Genomic DNA, 19,789 nt, shown 5'->3' on the forward strand with positions numbered 1-19,789 from the left:
ATACATTCAGTAGCTATTTTGAAAGCAGTGTCTCTATAAATGATGAAGCTAAAGCTGTGAGACCTGCTAAGCCTCATGCATAAGCCATAAATCAGTATTGACAGGACCTGACTGCATGGAATACATCTTGAGCAATTTAGCCAAAAACACAAAATACTTTACAGAGCAGTTTCTGAAACTTAAACTCCAGAATGAATTCAGTCTTACAGCGGCACATCCATTATTTCCTCACAAAACTTTTATATTTATGACAAAAATACAAATTTTCTTTACATTTCATTTACATTCAGAATGTTGTATTTCCTCTCATTAAATTTGAAGTATGTTGTTTTTAGTCCATTCTACAGGCCCTGAAGTCATTAATTAACTGCAATCCATGACCCTTGAGTGAGTAAAAGTATTTGTTTTTAAATGGTGGTTCAGATGAAAATGGCTGTTGCACCAAACTTTTTTTTTTTTTTAATTATAAACAAGTATTTCAATTTTTAGAATCTTAACTGTGCAACTTGTGAGTAAGTGAAATCTGTATGCAACACCTAACAGGCCGGAGCCATGACTGTGGGCGTCATAATAGCAGTCATCCAGCTGATGGCAGAGATTTTTGTTTAATGTTGTTTTGGCTGAATATTTTTCTTAAAAAGTCTTCTTACAGAAGTGGCAATTGCTGTTTTGGAAAGAAACATTCAAACCTCTCATCACCACGTTGAACAAGAATAAAAACAGTTTGACCCATGGCACTATAAAGTTGGTTTCTGCAGCCAGCTAATGGCTACGATGGGCTCCACAGATAGTATGTCTGTCCGGCCCGAGAGCACTTCCCTGGCGCTGAACACTACGTGAGTTTCCTTGGCATTGTGGGAGTGGCTTGTGGAGGCGTGGCTTTGCTGGGAGGAGCTTTGACCCGCTTGAGACTGCACCGGCCTGGATCTGGAGGAGTCGTTATCGGGCCAGGCGGTTCTGTGACAGGGGGGTACTACTTCCACCGGGCGGCTCTCTGGTTCCAACCCCACCACTGGCCTTCTGCGCTTACACATATCCAAAAGCAACTGGAGCTCCTGTCGAAACGTGGGGTTCAAACAACAGTAGATAAATGGGTTGTAGCAGGTGGAGCTCATTGCTAACCAGTGAAAACAAAAATATAATGCATTGGACGACTGGATAGCCTGGCTGGACAGGAGCACCACATAGCAGTTAAGCGGAAACCAGCAGACAGCAAACACTCCGACGACTAGGAGCAGCATAGCAAGGGTCCGTCTCCTCTTTTTTCTCTGAGTGGCGTGCTGGGCTGTGGTCGTGTCACCGATTGCGTTATGGCGCCAAAGACGTCGTGCCACAGTTGTATAGGAGACGGTGATGATCAGGAGAGGCAGCATGTACAACAGCACAAAGGTCAAAAGGTCAATGTACTGCCAGTATACATCTGAGGGCTCAGGGAAATCCGGGACACACAGGCTGCGCTCCTTTTCTTTACTAAAAGCACACAAAGCAATAGTAGTTTAGAAAAATTTAAAAGAATAAAGAAAAGGCTAGCACAGTTTGCCTCTTGGCAACTGTCTTGAAATAAAATCATTTGAACCAATTTATCGACCCAAAAGTGTACAGCAATTTTGTGCAGTCCTGAGTGTAATTACAGTATTGTCTAATTTTAGATAAAGAGTGGCTGGACATCCCTTGGGCATAAACATTGGAAAAGTGTATTTTTAATTCAAAATCTGGTAAGTGATTTATTTTTCCATCACACTTTCTACAGAAGGCGCACAGGCTGTCAGGCTTCTCTGCTCCAACTCACTGACCAGTTCAGGTTTTTTTTTATTTTATTTTTTTTAAATAAGAGAGATTTATCTTAGCACATATGGGGATGTGAGTGGTAGTGGAGCAGAAAAAATCCAAGGCACTCTTGTGTAGAAAAATTACAAGCAATTGCAATTACAAATTACAATTACAAGCCCTTTATTAAGACATGGACCAATACATATTATTGAATATATATACTGAGTATTTTGGGTCACATGTAAGGGTCACATGACCCCACTTACCATTTTAAAAGGGAGTCGCCCGGTGCCCTCATTATTTTATTCTTAAGCCCTGATGAAAACACTTAGGTGTCCAAACTCGTAGGCTGGTCCATACAAAGGACTTAGGTAAAGGTAAGGTAATTTTCAAGTGCCTCATATTTTTTCAGCTCCACTACTGTTCACATCCACATCAGTATGTGCCTTATCCAGGAACAGCACCTGTGTCTTACATCCACACTGAAGTGCGCACCTTATCCCCTGTTTTTATTACGTTTTCTTTTTGTTTTTTGCTTCGTCATGAATATTTAAGCCTCAACTGAGAATTTTGTGGTTTTAGTAAATATTTTTTAAATATATTTCCTCATTAGATTTGTATTGCATGTTGCTTTTTGTGTGAATATTGAAGCACTTGCTCAAGGTAATGCAAGGTCCAAAGAGCCCAGCTACATGTTTACAAGTGCTGGATAAACCATATTACCACAAGCACAAGCACAAAAACTCACACAACTATCACACCACTTTCACAAAACCTTTGTCTGCTGCATACTAGATCTTATATTGAGTTTACTTTCTTGAATGCCAATATGTGACGCTGTGCACAGCCCTGGTGAATAAAACTGCTGCAGTGCTTACTTCACACTTCATACTAACCCACTTCACAGACCTTAAGTACTCTCTGTGGAATATGCTATACCTGTAAGTGAATGTCAGGAGTTGTTGGTAGATGGCATGAGGAAGCGAGAAGCAACTGCCCATTATCCAGATGACAGCCACCCAGCAGGCTCCCTGTGTCAGAGACATGCGGGGACGCAGAGGGTGCAGAATGACCTGAGACAAGATAACATACTGTTAATGTGCATATGCTCAACCAGGTCTGTGGCTATTAGTGCGTAACAAGCATAGACTCTTATGTCTAAAAGCAGGGACGCTAACACAATTACCAATTCAAAACTAAATATTTTTGCTTTTGAATGGACAAAAGTTCTCAAAATAACATGATAGCCATGAATCAAAACTAAACCAAAATAATGGTTAAAATGTAGAAATGTTTTACGAGTCATTTAAAGATGCACTGTGTATGGAAGAGAGTCTGCCACCTGCTTGTCTCCATGGAGATTAAACTTGTCTCCATGGAGATTAAATTTGTCTCCATGGAGATTAAACTTGTCACCATGGAGAGAAGGTGGTGCTAGTGGAGGTAGCCTCACCTTGTGTTATAAGGTTGTTTTTGGTTAGTTTTTTTTTTTTTTTTTTTGTTTTTTTTTTTTTTTTTTTTTTTTTGTTTTGTTTTTTTTTTTTTTTTTTTTTTTTTTTTTTAAAACAACAAAACAAATGACTTTTAATGCTAGACAGAGCCTTTAACATAACATCTCCCTGGATGCAAAAAGGTGGCAGACCCCCTCCACCCTGTTACATATAACTGTATTATTATGAATTCCATTAAAATGTAACAATTACAGTGAAGGAATAAACATGGGTGATGAATCAAGAGCAAGATAAAACAAGTCTAACAGCCCTCATGCCTCAATTATCCAGCGATGTGAGGACTCCCTGTGTTAGGTTAATTAAAATGTTACATGGAACAATGGTGGTTTAGTTGTCCTATTTTCGGGGATGTGAATATAAGATAAAAAAAAAAAAATCCTGGATGCAGCTTCTTCTATTGGCTCTGTAGTCTAATTTAGGAAATTGCACTGAGCTGTTATTTGCGTGATGTGGAGACGCAGTGTGCCTAACAGTGACAAAGGCATGGATGTAAGTTAAGAGGGTGACGAGTGTTATATTGTGTATTGTGCCTGTTATGTTGAAAGCATGTTCCTCAGTGCTGGAACTTCCTCAATACTGACATGAGATTGACAAACGAATCCCACAGACTGCAGACAAATACAAGGTTAGAGTCCCGAAGGTCTTCATTCATTTATTCCCATGACGATACTGATGTGTGTCACATGCAATCAAACCAGTCTGCTGTTTCTGAACGATGTGAAGCCAGCCTGAAAGATGGAGTACACTTACAGGCCATGTACACGCTTTTTTCCTCTGTATTTGAGCAAAATATTCCGAACTCTACGCTCCAAACCAGGGGAGTTTGGAGCATAGACTCTGCTCTAAACTCACTTGCTTGTATTTTGTCTGCTTACCTTGTTTTTTAATGTGCTCTTTTTAATTGTATTCTTTGTGCAGCGTCTTTGACTGTTTAGAAAAGCTCTGTATAAGGGCCTATTAGTATAAGGGCTTGTTATCCTCCTGTGAAGTACTCGCTCCAAAACCTCACTAAGGCATTCACAAAGTCATTCCAGTTGTGTGCGTGTAAGAGTTGTGCCTGTCAGTGACCAGGGAAAGGGAACATTGTTTTTGTAGCAGAATATTATTATTTTTTTCTCATTTTGCCTCAGCACCAGAAGTTGGCCAAAGAAATGATCAAATTTGACTCTTGTAGACATATAAAATTTGGGACAGATATTTGTGACATGGTCTCAATCACAAAAGTCAATGACGGCCAAGCCACATCTCCCACCAACAAGCCAAATATCTGCTCTCGCTAAAGGGACGTCTTAGTAAAAACTTTAGTCTAGTCAAACCAAATTTGGTATAAAGATGCAACATGGCAATAGAAACAAAAAAAATATAGGAGGACCAAGCCTCCGTACAAACCGGAAGTCCGCCATCTTGGATAAATCATGTGACATATGTTATAATGTAATGGTATGGAGATTTTTAAATGAAAATTTCCTGAAATTTTGCACAAATTCAATTTTGGCATCCTGATTAAAAAAGTCAGTGACAACCATGCCAGATTTTTTATGACAAACAAATGAAACTCTGTGGCAATGTGAATGCTAGGCTAATAGAACCATGCATTTGTAATGTGACAGCAGCATTTTCCATTGCTCAGAGAAAATGACTTTGGATTAATGGATTAATGAAACAAGTGTGAATAAAGCAAAATACAACTCCAGGCAACTATACAACAAGGTTTAAAGCTCAATTTTGCAAATGCATTGACTGGATTATTGCTAGGTACTGGTCGGTCTTCCAGGTAAGACTCTCAAAAGCCCCCAACAGCATGGTTACAGAACCCTTGCCTTGACAGACCACGGGTGCCTAAACTTTTTTCATCAAGACACGAACGAAGCATCAGAACACAGACGAAGCAGAGGGCCGATCGAAGGCCATAGACTGGTGCTCAATACAGTAAAGTTGAATAAACTTGAATAAAGTTACCTTTATTCAAGTTTGAAGTCTCAAAATGATACACAAATATGATATTGGCTTTATCAAGGTAGACAGAAAACTTGCAATAAAGTGTACTGCTTAAAGTAATTCACCTGGAAGCGTTTGGCTCGCGGGCCACTCTTTGGACATGGCTGAACTAGACATAACTTTGTACTGCCACGGTTTGCATTTAAATAGGGCTTAAACTTAGACTAATAGACTTTCACCTGCAGCCCCAGGAGCCCTGGGAGCCCATTGGCCCAGGTAAAAGCCTGGTTTTTATCTGCGTGTATGGCACCTGCTTTTACCAGTGGTCACCCATCACAGTATTAACTATGATCAGCATTAAAGATAAGACTACACTGGACATTCACAGAGACACATGTTGTACTCCACAAATCCTGCTGCACATGGAAACAACATCATCTGAAACAACAACGGAATAATCTCAGGCTCAAGACATTTTCCGAATCCAGGTCCAAATCAACAACTACTATTTTTCTTTATAGAAAAACAACCTTTACCTTTAAATCTGAGTTTGATGTGAGCTTTAGAGTGAAGAAACCACAGTGAAGCAGACTGAGTGAAGCAACCACAGTGAAGCAGACTGAGTGAAGCAACCACAGTGAAGTAGAATGAGTGAAGCAGACTGAGTGAAGCAGACTGAGTGAAGCAGACGGAGTGAAGCAGACTGAATGAAGCAACCAGAGTGAAAAAGACTGAGTGAAGCAGACTAAGTGAAGCAGACTGAGTGAAATAGACTAAGTGAAGCAGACTGAGTGAAGCAGACTGAGTGAAATAGATTGAATGAAGCAGACTGACTGAAGCAGACTGACTGAAGCAGACGGAGTGAAGCAGACTGAGTGAAGCAACCAGAGTGAATCAGACTAAGTGAAATAGATTGAGTGAAGCAGACTGAGTGAAGCAGACTGACTGAAATAGACTGAGTGAAGCAGACTGAGTGAAATAGATTGAGTGAAGGAGACTGAGTGAAGCAGACGGAGTGAAGCAGACTGAGTGAAGCAACCAGAGTGAAGCAGACGGAGTGAAGCAGACTGAGTGAAGCAACCAGAGAGAAAAAGACTGAGTGAAGCAGACTGAGTGAAGCAGACTAAGTGAAGCAACCAGAGTGAAGCAGACTGAGTGAAGCAACCAGAGTGAAGCAGACAGAGTGAAGCAACCAGAGTGAAGCAGACAGAGTGAAGCAACCAGAGTGAAGCAGACTGAGTGAAATAGATTGAGTGAAATAGATTGAGTGAAGCAGACTGAGTGAAGCAGACTGGGTGAAATAGATTGAGTGAAGCAGACTGAGTGAAGCAGACGGAGTGAAGCAGACTGCGTGAAGCAGACTGACTGAAATAGACTGAGTGAAGCAGACTGAGTGAAGCAACCAGAGTGAAGCAGACTGAGTGAAATAGATTGAGTGAAGCAGACTGAGTGAAGCAGACGGAGTGAAGCAGACGGAGTGAAGCAGACTGAGTGAAGCAACCAGAGTGAAAAAGACTGAGTGAAGCAGACTGAGTGAAGCAGACTAAGTGAAGCAACCAGAGTGAAGCAGACTGAGTGAAGCAACCAGACTGAAGCAGACAGAGTGAAGCAACCAGAGTGAAGCAGACTGAGTGAAATAGATTGAGTGAAGCGGACTGAGTGAAGCAGACGGAGTGAAGCAGACTGAGTGAAGCAGACTGACAGAAATAGACTGAGTGAAGCAGACTGAGTGAAGCAACCAGAGTGAAGCAGACTGAGTGAAATAGATTGAGTGAAGCAGACTGAGTGAAATAGACTGATTGAAGGAGACTGAGTGAAGCAGACTGAGTGAAGCAGACTGAATGAAGCAGACTGAATGAAGCTGTCATGATGCCTGTTTGTTGCTGCCCTCCTGTACTCTCTCTCCCCCTCCCTCACCTGTCTGTCTGGAGCTGGGCGGAGTCTCTGACTCCTTCTGCACGCACCTGGAGCGCATCAGCGCAATCACCCTCACCTGCTGTGGCGTATAAGAAGACTCGGCAGACTACACTCGGAGCCAGATTGTCCGCTTGTAAAACGTGAATGTTCCAGCTCTGTTTTTGCATTCCTGTTACCCGCCTGCTTGTTCTCATTTTGGATTTTGCCACTTTTCCAGACTCCTGCCCTCGCCCGCTCCTGCTCCTGCCTCTGCGCTCCGGTACAGTCATCTCTCTCTGCCTTGCCTGTCTGGGACTCCGGCGTCCCGCCTGCTTCTTACCCTGAATCCCACTCTTTGGACTACGCCGGCCCTGTCTGTCCTGGTCTCATCCCCGCTCCCGTCTTCACTCCGGTCCCGGCTTCCCGTTCCCGACTCGCTCTCTGGCCGTCCTGCCTGCCTCCCACTTCCTTGTTCCTCGTGTGTGTCGTTTGAACTATTTAAGACTTTGATTCACAAACTTGTAAATAAACATTGTCAACCTGCCCTGAGTCCGCATACTTTGGTCCTGGCCCGCACCGTTACGACAGAATTAGACCGAGTGAAGCAAAAAGTGATTTGAATAAATGACAGTGTTTTTCATGTTTTCATTTGAGAAAGGCTCTTATTTTAGGAATCTGTAACAAACACAGTGAAGGTAGGTCGAGAAACCCAAGATTAAGTGAAAAAAAATCCCAATGATGCTTTATAAATTTGTCTTTGCAGTGTTCAAGTTTGAATCATAAATAATCAAAACAAATGTTGATGCATATAAGATGGTACAAGACATTTCTCACCGGATGGCACATTGAAGAATGCTTTAAAATTGAAAGTATCTAAAATTCTTTGACAGTAAGAGTAACAAATCCTAGGAAATGACAGTGTTTAATTCAGTGAAGCAGATGACATTTTGTGCACTCTGAAGTGTATGCTAGCCTGAAACAACCCTACCTTTTACTTTCCCACTTTCCATATCTCTTTTTAAATTTGGTTATACTGTCGGTACATCAGAGATTTTTCTTAGTTTGGTAAAATCTACTAAGTCCTTTTGAAAATAAAAAAGAAAAGAGATTTGAATGTAGATTTGAAATGATACGGACTATTTCCTTCTCTATTTCCTTACTTTTATTATTATTTTAAAGCAGACCTAACCTGCAAAATCGACTCATCAGAGCTTTTAACCCTATTATAGTAGTTTCCCTTTACCATTTACTCAGTCAAAGTTGCGCATGGAATGATTTGTACATGTTGGCGTGATCTTTAAGCAATTATTTTCAAGACGCCATATTGCCAAACAAACCCCGTTTTCACCACCCCAGACATACGCCGACTGTGACATACTTACTTCATTCTTCAGTAAAAGTTTCTTAATTGGTTATACTCAGGATTCAGCAACATTGTGCAGTAATTTTAATACAATCCACACACGTCAGAGATTATAACTAGAGAACGCACACAAGCACAATAGGTCTGCTTTACTTATCACCATAAATATTGTTCATTTAAACAAAGAAAGTGCCAGTGTGCATTATGCCATATAGCCAAGGACAAAGATGTGACTGTGAAAAGAATATTGATGGATAAATACAGTCCTCTCCCTGTATGACACCAGCAGAGGATAAAACAAATGAGAGTGAGAGCACATATAGAGAACCTGCTTCAAGACTATTTGTATGAGCTTGTAGTGTAGTATCTGTAAGTGCAAAGACTCCTCTTCCTGGAGCCACTCTCAAAGTAAAAGCGTTACACACTGACAGTTCATTAACAATAAAGCATAGTCCAACATAAGAGAAATACGCAGAAAACTCATACAGTTAATTACAGGCTGTGCTTGGCTAACCATGTAGCACCATTTAATTTTCAAACATTGATTTCTTTTGTGTTTGCACTCACTTTGCCCTGGTAGAAATGTTGAAATAATCTGCAACTTCAAAAGGCTTTGTAATGAAAGTCCCATCCAATTTAGTGGTTGATGGTATTCATCCACTTTAGTCTGACCCTGAAGTTCATTTATGTTTTTTACCACTCTGCCCAGGTTAAGTTTGACTATAATCATTTCTCTTTTCCCTGTTCTTTTGCATGACTTCATTGCTAAGTGACCTGTAGAATTTACAGTCTGCAGGATTACCTGATTACTCCAGCCTCTTTCCATTGATCTTTCTCATATTTTGCTTCAGTTCAGTATCCAGCCAAAGGGCACCTGGCGATTCTCAGAGAGTTCCCTTATTAGAGTGTGTTTATCACAAACTGCCGGTGGTAAGGCAGCATTTATGTATCCCACTGTATATTATTCACATTAAATGATCTACAGAAAAAAGACTTTTACATTCTCTTGTGAATGACTCTTGTCCCTTTGTTTTAAAATCTAAAGTCATTATATTGTGATCAACGAAGCCGACTGGTGCTGAAATTTGACATTTGAACACTTTTCAACATGGTCTGTATAAATGTGAGTATAAGTACTATGTGGTATTGATTTTTTCTTTGTTTCCTAAGAACAAAGCTATGTTGGCTTTTGGGACGTGCTCACTGATATATGCACAATAATTATATACATCCCATTATGGCTGTGGTCTGCTAAAGGCATGTTCTGCTAATTGAACAATTTATGCAGAAAAAAGTACTACATAACAATGTATTGAATCATGGGTTTAATCTGCCTTTTAACACAAATACCAAAAAATACCAAACACCATACCTTCAGCTAACTCATTAACTTTTCCTTTCTGCTGTTGTCCCATGTAAGTACAATGATAAGTCACATTTACATACAAATACCAATTTTGGTAGACTAAGACAGCACTGGCTACACGACTAAAGGCGTATGCAACGCATCATTTTTGATTCATGATTTTATTTCTTCTTTTAATCTTGACTTTATGTTTTTCACCAAAACGTGGCTGAACAAAAACACAGGTAATTCAATTCTAGTGGAATCAACTCTATCCAACTTCAAATTTGAATCTGAAACAGGAGCAAAAAGGGGTGTGCACAGATTTTAGAGATAATTTAATTACTCTTTGATGGTTTAGTCACTACTGGTGATTTTAATGTACATGTGGATAATGTGTTTGACAGAAACTCTAAAGAGCTCAGTTCTGTCCTTGAAACCTTTGGTCTGACTCAGCATGTCAGCGAGCACCTGTAACTGGCAAAACTGTCTAAGAGATTATCACCAGTCTGATTTAATCTACATGCTGCCTCCTTGGGTTACCCACTAGATTTCTAAAATCTGTGCTCCACAGTTTGCTGTCACCACTCACACATACGTAACTTTCCCAAGAACTTTGAAAACGGCGGTTCAAGCCCCTCTTAAAGAAGAGTAGTCTTGACACCACAATACTGGGCAATTATTGACCCATCTCAAACTTGAAAAAGTTGTTTACCAACAGTTGATTAACTTTCTCCAAATGAACAACTCCTTCGATGTTTTCCAGTCAGGTTTTAGACCCCAGCACAGCCCTGAGACTGCTCTTCAGGTGACAAATGACATCCACCTGAACACTGATGTAGTCTCAGTGTTGATCCTGTTAGATCTGAGTGCTACCTTTGACACTGTGGATCATGGGATCCTCTTACAGAGACTAGAGGACTGGGTGGACACTAAACTGGCTCAAGGCCTGTCTAGAAAACAGGGAGTACTTTGTTGAAATTGGAAAATGTGTCTCAGATAAAATGTCCTTGACCGTGGGGTGCCCTAGGGGTTGTTGCTAGTCACTCCCCCACTCACTCATTATATATATATATATATATATATATATATATATATATATATATATATATATATATATATATATATATATATATATATATATATATATATATATATATATATATATATATACACACACACATATATATATGAACTATGCCTCTCTCTCTCTAAAATTTTCAAATCAGGCTAGAAATCTATTGGTAATAAATGACTCAGACTTGAACTTTAACAGCAACATCAAATCAGTAACATCTGCAGCTTTTTCCCACCTAAAAACATTGAAAAAATCAAAAGGTATACTGTCTAACCTACTAGAGACAAATGCATAGACAACTCTCTCCAAATCTGGTTTAGACTACTGTAACGGCCTGCTCACTGGCCTCTCAAATGAGTGGAAAGACAGCTGCAGTACATCCAGAACGCTGCTGCTCGGGTCCTGATTAGGGACTAGAGTACATGTGTCCTGTGCTCTGCACTGGCTCCTGTCGCTCAGAGAATAGACTTTAAAGCAGCTCTGTGTGTGAACAAGTCTCTCCATGAACCAACACTAAAGAACATCTTCTACACGTTAGTGTCACATGAACCATCTCACACTCTGAGGACTTCAGGGACATGCCTCCTGCTGGTCTCAGAGTCAGGACTAAACATGGGGAATCAGCATTTCAGTCCTCTACTTCTCTACCAAAGCTGAGTTTGTTTTTTCATACCTGACAGTTTCGACTGCTCATTTGCAGTTTTGATGTTGCTATGATTTGTCCGCTGGTTTGTGAGAGGGCCATCAGCGCTAATGTCCTGCCTCTACCAGTAGAAAGACAGTTGGCTCACAGAGATGTAGCTGCAGATCATCAGACTTTAGCTGAGTTTTATGAGCTTGTAACTATGTTATGACTGTTCTACCTTCTCATTAGCTTACTCACAGTTGTATTTTTGATAGATTCATACATGCTTGAGTATCCTAATTATGCATTGCCCTGCATTTGGAGCTTGAGTGTCATGAAAATTTCAGTTTTCATCTACCCCCCCCCCACCTATCCCATCACATAGGCCTACAGGCCTCCTTGCATCTCTATAAACTTATGCATAGCCGTCAAAAATAAAAACACCTTGATTTTAAATCTGCAGCCTGCTACAGTGAAATACCACCATACAAAGCCACAGAACCATTTCTGTAGTTTTGACCGGGTTTATATTTGACCTTTAAGAGCCTATACCTTTTTTTTCTAGATTTATTGTCATGGTAAACTCTTCTTTTGCCTCTGAAACTGTGAAACACACTTACAAATTCATCCTGGAACATGGTGATCACTGAAGAAGTGATGCTGAATAAACTGAACATATTCCACAGTTTGTCCCCTGCTATTTCCTGTGCTGTTTTCTTTTCATTTATCTTACACAAAGTTGGATTTATTTTTCAGCCAAGCAGCCAAGGCTCTTGCTGTAGCAAAGTGTAGATAGGAAAGTCTGTGATAACTAAAGAATGCACCCAAAAACAAGACGGTATAGAAGCAAGGTTGTCAAATAATAATTATTATATAATTAATAATAAAACTAGTGTTGAAACAAGATACCAGTACTCATTTGAGCAGGTATTGATACTAAAAAAAATCACATTCACAGGACACAAATGAACCTTTCCTGAATATCTTTAGAATGATCTTGAGCTGTATAAGAACAAGTATAAGAGACATATGGAACCTACCTACACCCATGAACCTACCTACACCCATGAACCTATCTACTCCCATGAACCTACCTACGCCCATGGAACACTATGGGACCTAGATGGACACAGATATAAGGCCACATGGGAATATAAAAGAAAGTACTGTTATATAAAGGTCCTTTATTACACACTTGTGAGCTTTAAGCCATGCTAAAATCCTTTATTATTAGTCTGTCTACATCTCCAAACCTCTGAATGCTGTTCTACGCAGTGATGTCCCAAAGTGATAGTTTTCAAGTTACCTTTAGTTCAGTGGAGACTGGTAATTCCAGGGGTGAAATGATCTAAATGATTCTAGTGAAGGTGTGTGGAGTTTAAAAACACAGTGGAGCATTTCCTGTATTACCACATGACATCACAAGGTGGCACAGAGTGTTTTCCGTATGAGAGAAGATGTCAGCCTAAATATGCAGCATTTTTACGTATGAATGAAACAAAACATAACTCGAGGTATGTTTGTGATTAGGAAGGAACATTATAACAACAAAAAATGGGCCCTGTAATGTTGAAAGTGACATTCTATTACCTAAATAAAGAGTGTTTCTTTATTATCATTGTGGTATCAGAATCTTCACTGAGTATCAAGTCTATTCATTTGAACTGAAATCAAGTTTGAAATTTTAGTATTGTGACACATACGTTTTGAATGGAGACTCAGTGTCTCTACTGTATAGCACTCAAAGCCAGTGTCTGTGTCTGTAACAATGCACTCTCTGTGGTCCCCTTTTCAAACACGTTTGTCATACTGCTGTTTTGACTTGGTTTATGGTCAGTATCTTTATAATAACAGGGGAATATGAAAGAAACCCTGACAGTACAACGTCTTCCCTGTCTGTTGGTAAATTGAGCTCCCTGTAGATGGTAATTGTTTGTCATATTTATTATAGGCTTCTTCAGCATCTGAATTTTCACCTTTTTAATGGATTTTCACATGGATGTCTGTAAAGAGGCACGTGTGGCATTTAGGGAATTTTGAAAGCTTTTAAAGATTTACTTAAACAGCATGGTTCAAAAACCACTAGTACTAACCCTTTACAAAAACGCTAGAAAATGTCACAGGCCATTACAAAAAAGTATAAGTTCCAGACAGGCTGGAGGGTTCAGTCAGTTTCACATGTTTGAGACTATGGTTCTCACGCTGAGATCTTTATTCTGTGGTTATCTAAAATTCGAGTTCCGCCAGAAGATTATTTTAGTGAACTTGAACTAAATGAAGCTCGTTCTAAATGAAGCGAACCCAAAGCTCTTACTAGCTTCTGTTGTATAACATGAGTCATGCATTATCGTACATTAAAATATGAGGACATACTTTTTATCTAATAGAGATTGTCTCAGTGAAAAACCTTGAACAAGGACATTGGATTTTGAGCTTTATTTATTATTAATTTTAGTTACCTTTCCATCAAACATTTTGTACCAAAACACTCTCTACAGTCCCCTCTTCTAAAATAAATTAGTTCATCCTATATTTGAATGTTTTTCTTGATTTTCTTTTATTATATCTAGTGAGTGTGACTTCACCCATAGTGTTTGGCTCCAGTTAAACAAAGCTCATGAAGGCCAGCAGTTATAGGATCAAGTATCATAGCGACCAAAGAGCCAATACGAAGTGAGGCTGTTGAGGGTAATGTCCCTTCCCACCCGCACCGCTAGTTTACCAGGGAGCGGGTGCTTAGCAACACTGTCAATCAAATCCATTGTTAACCCTATTGTGGCGGATGCTGTTGTTGCCGATAGAGTGCGGTTGTGGACTTTCCATTACCGTAACTCCGCAATCAGTTGTGCTCTCATGTAAATTCAAATGCAGAGGCATGGGTCTCTTTAAATTACAGTGATCTGTTTATGTTGTCCCTTGAAGATGACCAATCGAGAGCAAGTGCCACAGGAATTTTCCCAGTCAGTTATTTAATGCGTCAAAGGAAAAATAAGGATGGATATGTAAAATAGGAAGTTGTGTGAAAAAGTGTAGTACTTTCTGATACTTCCTTTAACATGATTTTTATGGCTAAAAAAGAATAAAAGTCTACACAAGTTACACTGGTCTATAGTGTGCTCAGTCCTTAAAGGGTTAATGCTAGTGGAAGTGACCTCAGGGATCTGTCTGTTATTAATGTTCATATCTTGATTTACAGACACAATCGCGAAATAAAAACACCAGGATAATGTAGAGCAGTTTAATATGAATTTAAGAATATGGTTTTAACATATGATGTGGAGTTGTAGTTGTCCCTTCACAAAGTTTCTAGACTCTGTGCCAGTGTGTTAAAAACACTGCTCCTCATTGTTTAATCCTTACATATTTGCCATATTGCTGTTTTGACTTAGTTGATGGTCAGTATCTTTGTAATTATTAGGGAACATGAAAGAAACCCTGGCAGTTCAACTGTCAAATGATGATGATATTATTGTTGTTAGCTGAAAGGATCGGGCCATAAAGTTAATATGGCAAGTTTGTGAGCCAAACTTTTTACACCAAAATGGCAAGGTTCAACACCCCTAACCCCTAACCCTCCCAACGCCCCCATGACCTCCTCATCAACAATAGAGACTCATTAGCCTTCCGTGTCAACCCATTGTAAGCTTCTTCTGCGTCAGTGCTCTAGACTTGTGATTAAGCATTTCCATCTCAGCTCAGTGGCTTCAATCAGGCTCTTTATTATTATTATTATTATTATTATTATTATTATTATTATTATTATTATTATTATTATTATTATTATTATTATTATTATTATTATTATTATTATTATTATTATTATTATTATTATTATTATTATTGTTATTATTATTACATGTGGCCAGACTTAACATAATAATGCTACTGAATCAAAAATGTCCTCTAAAGTAGATTTGAGTGTAAGTGTAAGTTTATTTTGCCCTGGCGGCTCTCTTGTAAATGCTTTACAGATTCACAGTCAGAAGGTTTAATGAGTGTAATCCCTCAGTCATCCAGGCAGGTTCCACCACAAAATACAATTCTGGACTAGACAAAAATAGTGACTTATCAATAACTTATCAGGACTGAAGAAGAAGTGGAGTTGTACTTTTGTCCAGTTGACAGAATTGGTTGACTGTATTTCTATTTATTATACGTTATGGTACATTACAAAAGTAGCATGTGGTATTTCTAACTTTGCATTTTATAAATGATTAGATCACAAGCCTGAAACAGAAATTTTGAAAGTCTGCGTCCCTTCTGCCAAAAAACGGACCTGATTTGTCATGGGTGGACCTTCACGCAGGGTATAAATCAAAAGCGCACTTTAAAATCTACTCAAACATGGCTTACTGACCACAAAATAATGGTCTTGTCCCCTCCATTCCAATCCCCTGACCTCAGCCATATTGAAAATTGAAGAGGTATGGTGTCCCAGTGGTCAAGTGGTTAAAAACTGCAGCACATATGCCAGGCTCTGATTGGCTGGTCTCAGTATCATGAGTTTGAGTCCCATCTTTGATAATTTGCTGAATGTTGTCCCTGCCTAACAAAGCCCATGGGTCATAAACTCATTCAAGTAAAAATGAAAAGTGAAGAAGTTTCATCAGAGATTTTGCGCTGATAGTTTGCAAAGAGAGTTGTCTTGCCTGAAGGGAGCGCTAATAAAAACACAAGTTGATTCACTTTTCAGAACTTTTAGTCATGTTATAGCTGTTTCTTCATTCTTCAATATTATTTTCTTAATCGATGATACATATAGGATTTGGCAGCATAGTTATTTTGGTACAAATGAAAAAAATCCACTATTGTCCTTGCTAGCGTGATCTGTAGCTATCGTGATGACGTTTACAGTGACGTCAGTTCCCATTGAGCACTGGAGTGTTCTAACGCAGAGGTCAGCAGATTTGATGCTAAGTCAGTTTTATTTTGAGACTTAAAATGTTCAAATTATAACAAAATGATCTACGCGTGTCATAAATTATAACTATACCACAGACACAGTTTACTCATGTGATGCTGTGGTCAAGGTTTTCAGTCAAATTTCAGTCTATGAGCTAAAACACTTAATGCCGCATGCACCATAACTTTGCAGATTTTGCAGGCGAGTGAGGACTGACCTGCCGTCTGTCCAGGGCTATGGCGGTCAGGGTAAGTGTGGACACATGCAGGGAGCAGTATTGGACGAATCGACTGATGTGGCACATAGCTCTCCCAAACACCCAGGTGCTGTGTACAAAGCGCACCTAAAGGAGACAAAAAACAACTGCATTTATAGAAAGAAGAAATCCTGCGGACACTCTGCATTAAAGCTGTTTTTCACAGCGCATCTCTACACGCTCTGAAGTGAACCTGGTTTGATCCGTGTGGGTTACTTGAATCTTTTTTTTTCTGAGGCAGCATTTTGAGGTCTTTGCAACAAGGGACAATAGGAATTGGTGTCAGTGGAAAGGATTTAGACAATGCAGCGTGTGGTAATGAGTTTTAGAAATGTGATCTTTGTGGTGTCAAAGTTTTCTACAGGTTGTTTTTTTCAGAATACAATTTTGTGATTTTGAGGTTTTTAATAAGGAAAAACCAAAAACAGAAATGAGATGCTCCAATTGTTGTCTTTGTTTAGTACAGAACGTAACCTTAGATGTGCACTATTGTCTTAGCTGCACACCAGGTCTATATTTTTATGTTACAAAACAACCCAGTTAGGCAGTGATGTGACATTGCTGCACCTTCAATCAATCAATAGAATATTTTAACCTTAATTTCCAAACCCAAAAGTGTAAACGCCTCCACGCAGCGCTGACTCTGACTTGATTCACCCATCAGATAAATGAGGCCCAGAGGCAAACATACTGCAGTCATGTGTAAAGATTCTAACCATCCTGTGCAATCGTTTTTATTAAAAGGGCACTGAATTATTTTTCTAGTCACAGGGTACTAAAGCAAGCTGCTAACCAAACCAAGTTTTTCTGGTATTTGAATATTTTTAAGATTTTGGAGTTTATGCTATGCTTCTCACGAGACAAACAGGCGATAGATCCCCTCACCAGAACACTCACACTTACGTCTTTAAGCTTATGTCTACACTAGACATCTAAATAGCCTATGAGAGATCAAACTGGATTTCTTTGTTGAGAGAAAATGAATACGAGATAAGAAAACAAGATTAATTTACAAATTAAAAGGCAACATTATAAGCTTTATGGGAATTATGAGTGGAAGGGAATTAAAGGGCCCATATAACAGCATTTTCTGATTTGTTCTAATGCTGTTTCCTCATCACAAACAGACCTGGATTCGTGTTTTGTTTCATTCACATGTTTAACACACAAACCCTGCATATTTACACTCAGTTCTTCTCTCAAACAGAAAACACTCTGTTCCACCTTGTGATGTCATCATGTGGCTATACAGAAAGTGCTCCGCTGTGTTTTTAAACTCCACACACCTTCACTAGAATCATTTGGATAATTGCAGTTCTGAAATTGCCAAACTGTGCTGAAATAAAGGTAAAAGATAGTTGTTAACTTGGAAACTACCACTTCATGACATCACAAGGTGTAACAGAGCGTTTTGAGCTTTGGAGATGTAGATGCACTAATAATAGTGTTAGCGTAGTGTTACTCAAACATGTGTGAATGAAACAAAACACAACTCCAGGTCTGTTTTTGATGAAATAACAGCATTTTAGGTAATATATGACCTTTAAGCGTACATGTAGTCATTCACGTGCATAAAAAAGCGTACCAACTATGAATACTGACACAAAATAAGGCACAGAGATGAGACAGACATGCGTAAACTATTCTTCAAAGTTGTCACATGTACAAAGTCTTACCAGAGTGAATGGAGTGTTGAGCACAGTGATAAAAATATCCGCCACGGCCAGGTTCATTATGAAAAGACTGGTGGAGGATTGCGCGCGCTTGTTTTTGACTACCACATGGCACACCAGAGTATTCCCAAACAGCGAAATAACGATGATGAGGGAGTACGCGGCCACCAGAAGCGCTTTGACGCACCCCCGCTGCGACTCTCCGCTGCGCGTCCTGCTCGAGGCCAGTGTGCGCCAGTCCTCCAGTAAACCCTCATCCAAGTCCAGCAAGAAAAAACCCGAAGTCCGGTTTTGGACAGAAGACGCATTTAACAGGTTCTCTGGGTAAGAAAATATCATGTTATCTAAAAGTGAGTTGTTAAGTGCGCTCCCTCCTGTCCCAAGCCAAAACAGCGCAAGTAGGCCTACTCCAGGACCCATCCAGCTCATTTTAAACCCCTCTCACGATGTGTAAGGGTGGTCGGTTGTGCTGCCAGCTCTGCTCCGTCTCCAAGTATCACCGACAAAAAGCAACAAGTTGGAGTGATGCTGCTGCCACTGCGCTGCGTGACAGATGTTTGATGCGCGCGTTCACCGGGTATGGAAAAAGGTAAGAGAGCGAGGGAGGAAAGAGAGAAGGAGCTGCCTCATTGGTTCAATAGACTGGCTCTTTCACAGCAGCAGAACAAATGGAATGAATAACTACACAGAGAGACACCACGCGTTCATCTTCTCGCATCACCTGACTCCTGCCCTGTCAGAGGAGCAAAGGACCTGCATCCTAATTGTGCGTCTAGAGGCAGAGATGTTTGTGCAAATGTGTCTGTCCCTTTGTAGCCTAATTGAAATCTAGTTTCACAAGGCAGATGTTTTTTTTAGGCCAATAATTGTGGGTATTTGACCTATGAATGGTTTCCAGGTGAAATAAAGTTACCAATAGCGTTGGCTTGACACATGTGAGGTCAGTGCTTCATATTGGCAGAATAAGAGTCCTGTTGATTAAATGAGCTCACAAGGGAAACTGGTGTTAGAGTAGGGTAAATACTTCTCTCACATTAAAGGGCATGTTTGTGATTTCAAGTCATTAGTCAGGAGCACACAGCAGCCCTGAACTATCACTGAGCCTCAACTCAAAATAAGAAACTATTTTATTAAGACGAATCATGACATTATTATGAATTCAGATCCATATTTTAATTTAATTTAATTTTCACATTTTTTATTAGTTAGCTTATATGTTTTAGCAGGTTAATTTGCACATTTTAACCAATAGTTTCACAGTTTTTTTTTTAAAATGCTGCATATACAGTAATGAATAGGGCTGCGTGGAATCTGTAGGAATGTGCATGGGAAGGGAGCGTGCCATGTTCCCACGGCTTTTTTTTTTTTTTTTTTTTTTTATGCCTGATCTTTTTTTGCTGATTTTGCTGATTTTTTTTTTTTTTTTTATGG

General features: G+C 39.6%; 1 protein-coding gene across 1 annotated transcript; it reads right to left on the reverse strand.

Moving 5' to 3' along the window:
• Positions 1 to 737: 737 nt before the first annotated feature.
• On the reverse strand, positions 738 to 18,778 carry gpr83 (G protein-coupled receptor 83). The gene is made up of 4 exons (XM_033965742.1): positions 18,362 to 18,778; positions 16,647 to 16,772; positions 2,710 to 2,843; positions 738 to 1,470 (listed from the first exon to the last, which is right to left on the reverse strand). Exons 1-4 carry the CDS (start codon positions 18,776 to 18,778, stop codon positions 738 to 740), a joined length of 1,410 nt encoding a protein of 469 aa, XP_033821633.1.
• Between the last annotated feature and the right edge of the window lie 1,011 nt (positions 18,779 to 19,789).

This window comes from Periophthalmus magnuspinnatus, chromosome 1 (genome assembly GCF_009829125.3).
Source record: "Periophthalmus magnuspinnatus isolate fPerMag1 chromosome 1, fPerMag1.2.pri, whole genome shotgun sequence".
Classification (NCBI taxonomy): domain Eukaryota; kingdom Metazoa; phylum Chordata; class Actinopteri; order Gobiiformes; family Gobiidae; genus Periophthalmus; species Periophthalmus magnuspinnatus.

What these genes read in the sequence shown, in the direction of transcription:
- gpr83 (XM_033965742.1), bottom strand. Translation starts at nt 18,778, where the DNA reads ATGGGTCCTGGAGTAGGCCTACTTGCGCTGTTTTGGCTTGGGACAGGA. An exon ending in TCAACACTCCATTCACTCTG is followed by an intron (nt 16,773 to 18,361) that starts GTAAGACTTTGT and finishes TGTCTCCTTTAG; the next exon opens with GTGCGCTTTGTACACAGCAC. An exon ending in TAGCCCTGGACAGACGGCAG is followed by an intron (nt 2,844 to 16,646) that starts GTCAGTCCTCAC and finishes ATCTTGTCTCAG; the next exon opens with GTCATTCTGCACCCTCTGCG.